Source organism: Penaeus vannamei, chromosome 30, assembly GCF_042767895.1.
Source record: "Penaeus vannamei isolate JL-2024 chromosome 30, ASM4276789v1, whole genome shotgun sequence".
In the NCBI taxonomy this organism is placed as follows: Eukaryota; Metazoa; Arthropoda; class Malacostraca; order Decapoda; family Penaeidae; genus Penaeus; species Penaeus vannamei.
In genome coordinates, this window is record NC_091578.1 from 28282979 (window position 1) to 28294543 (window position 11565).

An 11565-nucleotide genomic window follows, 5' to 3' on the forward strand; every position below is an offset into this window, starting at 1 on the left:
GAAAAAAAATCACATGGGGTCTATTTTGATGACGTCACAAAAGTTACGGATATTTTGTGAATATGGTCGAACACTTTGGTCTCTTCAATTTTCAAAACAGGATGGAAAATAATGATTTTAATGTTTATATTCCCACTGAACAATCATCAAAAAGACGCCATGACACGTCCTCGAGCTGCTACTGACCTAAGACCTTCCCCAAGACCACACCTCCTCGAGCTGCTACTGACCTCAGACCTTCCCCCAAGCCCAACCCCCGTCCCTCTTAGAAGATCAGAATCGCGTAGACGACCATGAACACCGCGCAGAACACGAAGAGGGTGAGCTTGGCCGTGAGTTCCAGCTGTTCCACCGACATGCTCATTCGACATTTCAGACGAAGCAGAATCGGCTGGGGTTTGTCTTCGAGAAACCCGCCGATGCTCTTGGGTCTTACGGTGAGGCTCTTGACCATCTCGTCCTGGTAGAGGCGGTTGTCGATGAGGATGTGGAAGATGATGACGAGAAAGGTGATGCCCACGCAGAAGAGGAGCCAGATGTCGACCATCTTGAAGTAGGAGGTGGTCGGGAGGGAGGAGGAGGCCTGGGAGGGGGGGGGGAGTAGGTGAGTGAGTGGAAGATTTATCATGTTTTTTTAATTCTATTTTTTTTGACTGTTCATTGTTGTTGTTGTTGTTATTATTATTATTATTATTATTATTATTATTATTATTATTATTATTATTATTATTTTTATTATTATTATTATTGTTATTATTATTATTTTTATCATCATTATTATTGTTATTATTATTATTATTATTATTAGTAGTAGTAGTAGTAGTAGTAGTAGTAGTATTGTTGTTATCATTAGTATTATTATTGTTATTATTATCATTATTATCTTTTGTTTTTTACTGTTAACGATTTCTTTTGAAGATATTGTAAAACATATGTCGACTTTTATATCGCTTACGAATACTAGGTTGATATATATATATATATATATATATATATATATATATATATATATATATATATATATATATATATATATATATATATATATATATATATATATATATATATATATATATATATATATATATATATATATATATATATATATTTGTGTGTGTGAGTATTTATGTATATCTATATAATGTCAATATGCAATCATAATAAGATAAAACAAAGGAGGATACCCTTCCTCCCTTCGAAAACCCAATCCACAAACACATGTTCACCCACCCACACACCAACCCACATACATCCGCCCACCCACACACCCATAACCACCCAAACAAACACCTATCCACCCACTCACACACCCACAAACATCCACAAACACACATCCATCCACCCCCCACCCAGAGACCACCCACCCCACCCCCACAACCACCCAAACAAACACACATCCACACACCCACACCCACAACCCCCCACCCACCTACAACCACCCACATCCACCCCCTCCCTCCCACACACATCCACCCACCCCAAACATAACACACATCCATCCACACCCCCACCCACCCCCACCCACAACCACTTCCATAAACAAACACCCAATCCACACCCACGACCACCCCCACCTACAACCCACATTCAACCACCAACCCCCACCCACTACCATCCACCCCCCACAATCCACCCCCCCCCCACATCACCCCCCACCCACAACCATCCAAGCAATCACCACATCCATCCACCCACACCCCACACCCCTGACAACCACCCACCCACACACCCACAACCACCCCCACCCCACAACCACCCACCCCCACACACCCCCACCCACACCCACCCACCCCACCCACAACCACCCACCCACCCATTACCACCCATCCACCACACACCAACCCACATACACCCCCACCCACTCCCACACACAACCACCCACAACCACCCACCCACCCACACACCCATTACCACCCATCCGCCCACAGCCATCCAAGCAATCACACATCCATCCACCCACCCATCCACCAACCCCCACCCACAACCACCCACAACCACCCACGACCACCCACACCCACCCGACCCACACACCCATCCACCACACACCAACCCACCCACCCCCACCTATCCAACCACCCACCCACAACCACAACCACCCACCCACCCACACCCACCCACCCCCACCCACACCCACCCGACCCAACCTGGGCGAAGAGCGTAGCCAAGACCAGCAGCGCCGTCAAGGCCGACATCACGCGGACTTCGAAGATCGATTTCCTGAAGAAGAGCGTCAAGTAGCTGATGATGAGGAGGATGAGGGAAGGGATGTAGATGGTGAGGATGGCGTTCCCGTAGAGCCTGGCCATGGGGATGCGCACCCTGATCTCGCTCGGGATCTTTGGAGCGCCGAGGAGGACCTTCACGTCACCGATCTGGGGAGGAGGACGGGGGGAAGGTAGGGGAAGGTCTGGTGGGGGGGGGGGAGTTTTGTTGATGTGTTTGTTTATGTTTGGATTTCTCTCTGTCTGTCTGTCTGTCTCTCTCTCTCTCTCTCTCTCCGTCTGTCTGTCTCTCTCTCTTTTCTCTCTCTCTCTCTCCTCTCCTCCCACTTCTCTCTCCAACTCTCTGTCTGTGTCTGTCTATCTCTCTCTCTCTGTGTCTCTCTGTCTCTGTGTCGCGCTCTCTCTGTGTCTCTATGTCGTAGTCTCTCTGTCTCTCTCTCTCTGCTAGTCTCTATCTCTCTCTCTCTCTCTCTCTCTCCTCTCCCTCCCACTTCTCTCTCTCCAACTTTGTCTGTCTGTCTCTCTTCTCTCGTCTGTCTGTCTCTTTCTCTCTCTCTCTCTCTCTGTCAGTCCCTATGTCTCTCTCTCTCTCTCTCTTTTTCCTCTCCTCTCCTCCCCCTTCTCTTTTCAACTCTCTGTCCGTCTGTCTCTGTTTCTTTCTGTGTATTTATCTACATCTGTGTACCCATCTCTATCTATGTCTGCCTCTGTCTCTGTATGTCTATCTGTCTCAGTCTCTGTCTCTATCTGTTTCTGTCTGTGTCTCTGTTTGTCGCTGTGTCTGTGTCTTTCTGTCTGTCTCTTGGTCTGCCGATGGCTCTGTCTCTCTGCGTCTGTCTGTCTGTTTCGGTCTGTATTTTTATATCTCAATTATCTATCTCTATCTCTATTTCTCTCTCTCTCTCTCTCGGTCTCTCTCTCTCTCTCTCGGTCTCTTATTCACTGGTTACTTATTTGATTAATTCATATCTTAATCTAATTCATATCAATTACTTCAAGTCGTATTTTGTTTTCATTTCTCTCTGTTTTCAAAATATCCTACAGGAAGCCATATCCTTTGTTAACTATTATTGTTTTTGTTTTTTTTTAGTGAACCATCCACCGTTGTTTTTCCTAGTAAAATGGTCTTAGAACTACAAAATAGTGATACGTACAACACCAGAATTTTGAGCTTTAAAATAACACCATAAATAGTACATATATCACCTACGTACATATCAATACACCAAAATAACAATAAAACAGTTAATACACACCAACCTCCACATTAAACAACCAAAGAACGAACGTACACCAATCAATCAAAATTGACCTTACCTCGTATTCACTGAGGACTCGACTACCCAAATAAACCACGGACGAGTTCGGACTGGCTTCTAGGAACGACACCTGACCCGAGACGATCTGCATGTGTATGTCGCAGTGCTGGTCGTCGAAGGGGTACAGCGTGAGGTCGAAGTTGCAGGTGTAGACCGTGCTGTACTTCCTGGACACTGAGATGGGGTTCCCTCCGCCGGAGTAGATGTCGACTGGAATTGCAGGGAGAGTTTTTTTTGGGAAAAAGAATTGAGATTTTTTACTTGTGTGTGTGGAATACAAGTGAGTAAGGAAATGAATGTGGTAAAGAGGGAAAAATAAGATTTGATTGACACCCAAGACCGGAGGTGGTGAGGAAATGTTACATCATTGGATTTGGTATATATTATTATAAAGAATTAGGGGTTCAGTGTAAAGAGAAGGATGAGAATAAGAAAAGAAAGGAAGAGAGAGAGAGAGAGAGAGAGAGAGAGAGAGAGAGAGAGAGACAGAGAGAGAGAAAGAGAGAGAGAGAGAGAGAGAGAGAGAGAGAGAGAGAGACAAGAAAGAGAGAGAAGAGAGACAAGAGAGAGAGAGAGAAATAAAGAAAGAGAAAGATAGAGCGAGAGACGGCTCCTACCCTCCGCAGCGGCGCCCTCATCTCTCCTGACCGCCTCCTCCAGCCTCTTGACCACCGTGGTCGCGTCCTCCGCCAGCAGGATCTTGTCAATGGTGTCCGTGTTGAGGAGCTTGACCAGCGGCGACCAGAGCTCCATCATCCGCGCCACCAGAGGGCTGTTCAAGCTGTCGTTGACCTTGAGGTTGCGGAACTCGAGTCTGTTGTCGTACCAACTCATCTCGATTTCGTAGGACAGCTGCATGCTCATCATGACGGTCTGGATGTCGATGGACTTGATGATGACCTTGATGACCACGGGCAGGAAGCCCTCCTCCTTGCCGGGCTTCCTCGGCGGCAGGTGCTTGTGGTAGTCCTCGGGGAAGGCGATGAGCTCGCACTCGAGCTCGTCGCTCTGGTCGCGGCAGTCGTACTTGAGGTCGCACCGGTACTTGAGGGGGATGCAGGTGCCGTCGTCGCAGGTGAACTGGAAGGTCTCGCAGGGCGTGAGCAGGAAGCGCCGCGGGCCCTCCTTCTGGCCGCACACCTCGCTCTCCAGCGTCCACACGCGGCGCCCCATCGGGTAGTCGGGCTCGAACGGCTCCATGGTGGCGATGGTCACGTTCTCCACGTTGTCGATGTAGAGCCACGTGCCGTTCTCCTTGCGGATGTGGTAGACGCCGTAGCTCTTGAAGGTGAGCTCGCCGAAGTCCTCCTGGTAGGCCACGAAGTACACGTTCCTGAGCTCCTTCTCGCACGTGCCCAGGAACGAGAACCTCTGCGGCTTGGTGAAGGTGCAGAGCGCGCACATGGGCCACGCGCAATCGTCGTCGATGAGGCCGTCCTGCCTGACGGCGGCGCAGTTCTCGTAGCGGAAGCCGTTGGGCTCGTCGGGAGACCAGTAGGAGACGTTGTCGACGCGGCCGTCGTAGGACGACACCCACACGTTCTCCTCCTGCTTGTCGTTCAGGTCGCTCCAGTAGTACCTGGGGCACTTCTCGGACTCCGGCCACGTCTCGTCCAGGATGTTGTACAGGTGCCGCACCTCCTGCAGGTTGGTGACGGTGGGCAGGTGCGTGCCCAGGGCCTCGCAGATGTACTGGGCGGTGAGCTCCAGCGCCCGAGGGAACCAGAAGTACAGGATGTCGACCTCCCTGCTGCAGAAGTCGCTCAGGGACATGTCGTAGGTGGACACGTTGTACAGGGTCCAGCCGGCCTCCCACGAGATGTAGTTGCCCTTGGGGTCGCTGCGGCACCGCGCCATCTGGCGGATCTCGTCGTCGCTCAGGATGGTGTCCCACACGTTGATCTGGGGGAGGAACCAGGGCTTAGGTCGATGCTGTCCGAGAGGTTTAAGTTTCCTAATTATTTTGTTTATGATATAAGAGAATGTGTGTCTGATAATGTATTTTTATTGGTTAGAGAAACAAGTGAATATGAAACATTTAATTACCTAAATAACTGTTACAGCTGAAATACGTTCTCAAGATCCCCAGACAGCCTCTACACCCCTCTCCCCCAAAAAAGAAAGAAAGAAAGAAAGAAAAGAAAGAAGGAGAGAAGAAAGAAAGAGAGACGAAAGAAAGAAAAGAAAGAAAAAAGAGAGAAAGAAAGGAAAGAAAAGAAACAAAGAAAACAAACAAACAAACAAGAAGAGAAAACAAACAAAAAGAGAAAAACAAACAAACAAACAAAACAAAAAAAGAAGAAAAAACACCCACCACCCCTAAACCCTTCCCTCCCTTCCCCGCCCTCCTTCCACCTCCCCCTCTTCTAAATCGCCCTGGCCTCACCTACCTGTGACAGGTCGCCGCTGTAGCTCTCGTCAGCTGTCTGTCCGTTGCCCACCGCAGCGTAGTCCCCGATGACAGGCCTCCCGACGTCGTAGTAGGCGTGCTGCACCAACACGCCGTCGATGAAGGTGCGGATGTGGTGGGTCACGTGGTTGTGGGTGAAGCACATGTGGTACCACCTGTGGGAGAGGGATTTTTTATGTTTTTTTTTACTTGTTATTTTTCTTCTTTTTCTTCTTCTTACTGTTATTGTTATTATTATTATTTTATCATTTTACTACATTATTATTATTATTATTATTATTATTATCCTCATTATTGTTATTATTATTTTTATCATCCTCATTATTATTATTATCATCATCATTATTATTATTATTATTATCATTATTATCATTATTATTATCATTATCATTATCATTATCATTATTATTATCATTATCATTATCATTACTAACATTATACAAACACACACACATACTTTACACACACACACACACACACACAGAGTGACAGTTTTGGAGAGAGGAGAGAGAGAGGAGAGAGAGAGAGAGAGAGAGAGAGAGAGAGAGAGGAGAGAGAGAGAGAGAGAGAGAGAGGACTGAGAGAGAGAGAGAGAGAGAGAGAGAGAGAGAGAGAGAGAGAGAGAGAGAGAGAGAGAGAGAGAGAGAGAGAGAGAGAGAGCGAGAGAAAGAGAGAGAGAGGGGAGAGAGGAGAGAGAGAGAGAGAGAGAGGGAGAGAGAGAGAGAGAGAGAGAGAGAGAGAGAGACAGAGGAAAAGATAATTTGTCTACAAATTAGTGCTTGAATATTTCATCCGACTGGCCAGATTTCTTACATTATCTAGCGTATATTAGAAAGCTTTTGCGCATTGCAAAATTAATTTCTAATTAAAAAAAAAAAAAAAAAAAAAAAAAAGAAAACATGATAAAGACCCATTTAGCTCACAGGCCATGAAAGGAATCTGTAATACTCTTACACACCAAAAGAAGAAGAAGAAGAAGAAGAAGAAGAAGAAGAAGAAGAAGAAGAAGAAGAAGAAGAAGAAGAAGAAGAAGAAGAGGAGGAGGAGGAGGAAGACGAAGAAAGACGAAGAAGAAGAAGAAGAAGAAGAAGAGGAAGACGAAGACGACGAAGAAGAAGAAGAAGAAGAGGACGAAGACGAAGAAGATGAAGAAGAAGAAGGAGAAGAAGATGAAGAGGAAGAAGAAGAAGAAGAAGAATTAGAAGAAGAAGAAGAGAAGAAGAAGAGGAGGAAGACGAAGAAGAAGAAGAAAAAAGGAAAAGAAGAAGAAGAAGAAGGAGAAGAAGAAGAAGGAGAAGAAGAAGAAGAAGAGAGAGAAGAAAAAGAAGAAAAGAAGAAGAAGAGAAGAAGAAGAAAAAATAATAATAAGAAAAAAGAAGAAGAAGAAGAAGAAAGAAAGAAAAAGAAGAAGAAGAAGAAGAAAGAAAGAAAAGAAAGAAGAAAAAGAAAACGAAGAAGAAGAAAACGAAAAAAACAGCACTGTAATTATAAATATTTTCCCCACAACAACAATGCTAAAAATAAAGTAGTTGATCTTACCTGAAGGCCCATAGTTGCTCCTCAAGGGGCATAAAGTGCCAAGTGTGCGAGATGGCAACACGGACCTTATCGACCCACACCTCTGGAAAATAGAATTATTATTATTATTATTATTATTATTATTTCAATTATCTAATTTATTTTTCTATTTTGGATTGTTCTGATTGGACTTTGTCGACCCACACCTCTGGAAAGTAGAATTATTATTATTATTTTTTTTTCAATTATCTAATTTATTTTTCTATTTTGGATTATTCTGTTTGGAAAGTGGAATTATTATTATTATTATTTCTAATATTTAATTTGTTTATCTGTTTTGGATTATTTTGTTTGGTGTGGTATGGATTAAAGGTTGAATTTTGTTCTTTTTTTTTTTTTTTACTTCTAATTGGTGTATTATAGAATAGAGGTTAATATATATATATATATATATTTTTTTGTATAAGGGCTAAATCTTTTTATTTTTTTTATTTTTTTCTCTTCGTTGCACTGTATAATAAAAGTAGAATTTTATTTATAGATTTAATTATTTATTTTCTATTTGGTTTACGACTGTGTAAATATTAAATTTTATTTATTGCTTTCTTTCTTTCTTTCTTTAATTTGCTGTCCTAAAGAATGAAGGTTGGGAAAATTAGAAAACATTTTCCTATGTTTGTAGAATTAATGTTGATATGAAGAAAAATGTTTTTTTGAAGTAAAGAATCCATATACACATATTATGATTTTGATTATTGCCAAAACTTTACGGGTCTGAGAACAAGAAAAATAATAACATTCGAAAAAAAAACGAGAAAAAGAAAGAAAGAAAGATAGAAAGAAAAAGATTCAAAGTCCGGAACAACAAATTACTGCTTCATTCCTTTGATCTTTGTTCAGTTTTACCTTGCGTTTCATGAATAAGAATTTCCTTATTCGGACAACATCGGATGGGCGAACAATTTTCAGGTTCCCGCCAAAAAAAAATGCAAGGTCATGTTTACAAAAATGCTTCAAATAAACATAAATAAAAATATTCTAACACCCAAAAACACACAGTAACAAACATTTAAACTATATTTATGATAAAGATAAAGATAATGATAAAGATAATAGTAATGATAATGACAGCGGTAATGGTAATTGATGATAATGATCACATTAATAACAGTGACAGTAATGATGATGTTGATGGTAATAATGATAATGATGTTGATCATAAGGAATAGTTAAGGTAATAATGATATTGATGGTGATAATGATAATGATGATAATAAGGATGATGATGATAATAATAATAATAATAATAATAATAATAATAATAATAATAATAATAATAATAATCATAACAATAATGATAATGACGATGATAATAATATTAATGATAACAATGATAGTGATAACGATAATAATGATGATAAATTATAATAATACTAATAATGATAATAGTAATAATAATAATAACAACAGCAACAACAATAACGATAACTAACAACAACAATAATAACGACACTGACATCCAAAATCAAAGATAATTACAATCCTAACGACACCACTACCAACCCCTCCCCCCTCGCCCCGCCCCCTCGCCCACCTCCCCACCCCGTCCCCCCAGGAGCCCTCACCTCCCCTAGGAACCCTCCGCTCCCCCATCTCCTGACCCCCTAGTAACCCTCACACTCCCCTAGGGAACCCTCACCCCCCTGAAACCTCCCACCTCCCCCACCTCCCCGCCCCCCCCTAGTAACCCTCACCTCCCCTAGGAACCCTCACCTCCCCCCCCCCAGGAACCCTCACCTCCCCCTAGAACCCTCACCTCCCCTAGGAACCCTTACCTCCCGCCGCCTCCCCACCCGTCACCCGCCCACCTCCCCACCGTCTTCCCCCAGGAACCACCTCACCTCCCCTGACCCCCTAGTAACCCTCACCTCCCTCCCCTGACCCCCCTAGGAACCCTCACCTCCCCGGAGCATCCAGTACCGCTCCTCCTCCGAGTCCAGCAGGAAGAACAAGGTGCCCCTCGTGTGCAGGTAGAAGATGTTGAACCTGGCGCAGAAGGTGAAGTCGTTGACCTCTCTCGACCGCTTGACCGCGCCCTGGTAGACGGCCCTGGAATCTAGGGTCTTCATGCCGTCCTCTTGGAATCGCATGACCCGGATGGCCTCCACGCTGACTGGAATCGGGGGGGATTTTGGAATGGGGGGATTTGGAATCGGGGGATATTTGGAATGGGGGTGGGGTATTTGGAATCGGGGTGGGGGTGGGATTTGGAATGGGGGTGGAATCGGGGGGGGGGGGATTTGGAATGGGGGTGGGGTGGTTGGAATGGGGGGGATTGGAATGGGGGTTTGGAATGGGGATGGAATCAGGGGGGATTTGGAATGGGGATGGAATGGGGATGGAAGGGGATTTGGAATGGGGGGGATTTGGAATTGGGGTGGAGTGGGAGAGGATTTGGAATGGGGGGGTAATCGGGGGCGTGGATTTGGAATGGGGTGGGTGGGATTTGGAATGAGGGAGAGGGAGGGAGAGAACGGATAGAGAGGGTTTATCCATGAAAGTTGGAATAATACAATGGCTTACTGATAGAGATGGATAATGGATAATAACCCTTCCTGACCAGGACTCGAATCTCTGCCGCTCCAGGTCTGACCCGGAATGACCTGTGATAAACCAGCTGTACACATCGACCCATGAAGAGGAGCGGGCAAGGAGGGTCTGACGAGCTCCATAGACATGGCTCATCCACTCATGCTTGAGTAGGAATAGCGAGGTTTTACATACACTCCTCTTGGATTATATATATGTGTGTGTGTGTGTGTGTGTACATTTATACATATATACATATATTTATATAAATATAAATATATATGTGTATATATATATATATACATATATATATATATATATATATATATATATATATATATATATATATATATATATATATATATATATATATATATATATATATATATATATATAAATATATATATATATATACACATATATATATATATATATATATATATATATATATATATATATATATATATATATATATATATGTATGTATATATATATATTTATATATATATATACATATATATATATAAATATATATATATATATATATATTTGTATATATATATACATATATATAACTTAATGCATGCGACATTCAGATATTCAATACAAATAACAAAGCACTTGGAAAAGATTCGAGTGACAGTTAAAGATGAAATTATGTTAGTCTTAATGATATTGGGAAATGCACATGTCCTACTTCTGTCATTAGTATGATATTAATGATAATAATAAGGCAGTCGTTATAGCAAAGCTTATGACGGCAATAAAGTTGATTACACTCGTAATGTCATCGTAAGTAATTCATCATTAATGATTTTTTTTTTAATCTACATATCTGTGTTTAGAATCTAGAGGAAAAATATAAAGCAGGAAATATATGTGTTTTTCCTTATGAATATTAAGAATATGTGCGCAGAATAAAAAAGTATAAATAATAAGTATCTACTATGCGAGGATTAGGTATATTTACGCAGAATAGATACCAAATATATCGCTTTTATTAAGAATATGTGCGCAGAATGAAAAGTATAAATAATATCTGCTATGTGATTTTTTTTCCAAGAGGATTAAGAATATCTACGCAGAATAGATACCAAATTTATCGCTTTTATTTATCTTTTATGCATTTTATAGTATCGAACAAATTAATACAGTTCCAAACACGATCTAAGATTACCTAAGTAGAATAGATATAAATTATATCGCCTTTATTAATTAATTTTACTTTATTATTATTTATTTTTTCTTTTATTTATTTATCTATTTTTTTATTATTATTATTATTATTTTTTTTTTTTTTGCATTTTATGATATCGAGAAAATTCATACAGCTCTAAACACGACCATGATCTCCATTACTCACGGGCCAGCAGAGCGAGGCGTATGACGACCATCAGAGCCAGTGACTTGGCAAGCATCTCCATTTTGGCGAGGGATGAGTTGCTATCGGGGATTCGATGACAGCTTGAAATAGCGTCGATGGGAAAGATAACTACTCGCTTATCGC

General features: G+C 42.1%; 1 protein-coding gene across 1 annotated transcript; it reads right to left on the reverse strand.

Annotated features, from left to right (window-relative positions):
* Positions 1-249: 249 nt before the first annotated feature.
* On the reverse strand, positions 250-10207 carry LOC138867530 (uncharacterized). The gene is made up of 8 exons (XM_070143387.1): positions 10090-10207; positions 9430-9642; positions 7491-7572; positions 5932-6106; positions 4159-5443; positions 3540-3751; positions 2145-2372; positions 250-583 (listed from the first exon to the last, which is right to left on the reverse strand). Exons 1-8 carry the CDS (start codon positions 10205-10207, stop codon positions 266-268), a joined length of 2631 nt encoding a protein of 876 aa, XP_069999488.1. The 3' UTR covers positions 250-265.
* Positions 10208-11565: the final 1358 nt, after the last annotated feature.

Coding starts and splice junctions, on each gene's coding strand:
- LOC138867530 (XM_070143387.1), bottom strand. CDS start 10,207: ATGTCTATGGAGCTCGTCAGACCCTCCTTGCCCGCTCCTCTTCATGGG. Junction 5,444..5,931: donor ACAGCGGCGACCTGTCACAG/GTAGGTGAGGCC, acceptor TTCCTCCCCCAG/ATCAACGTGTGGGACACCAT. Junction 2,373..3,539: donor GAGTCCTCAGTGAATACGAG/GTAAGGTCAATT, acceptor CCTCCTCCCCAG/ATCGGTGACGTGAAGGTCCT.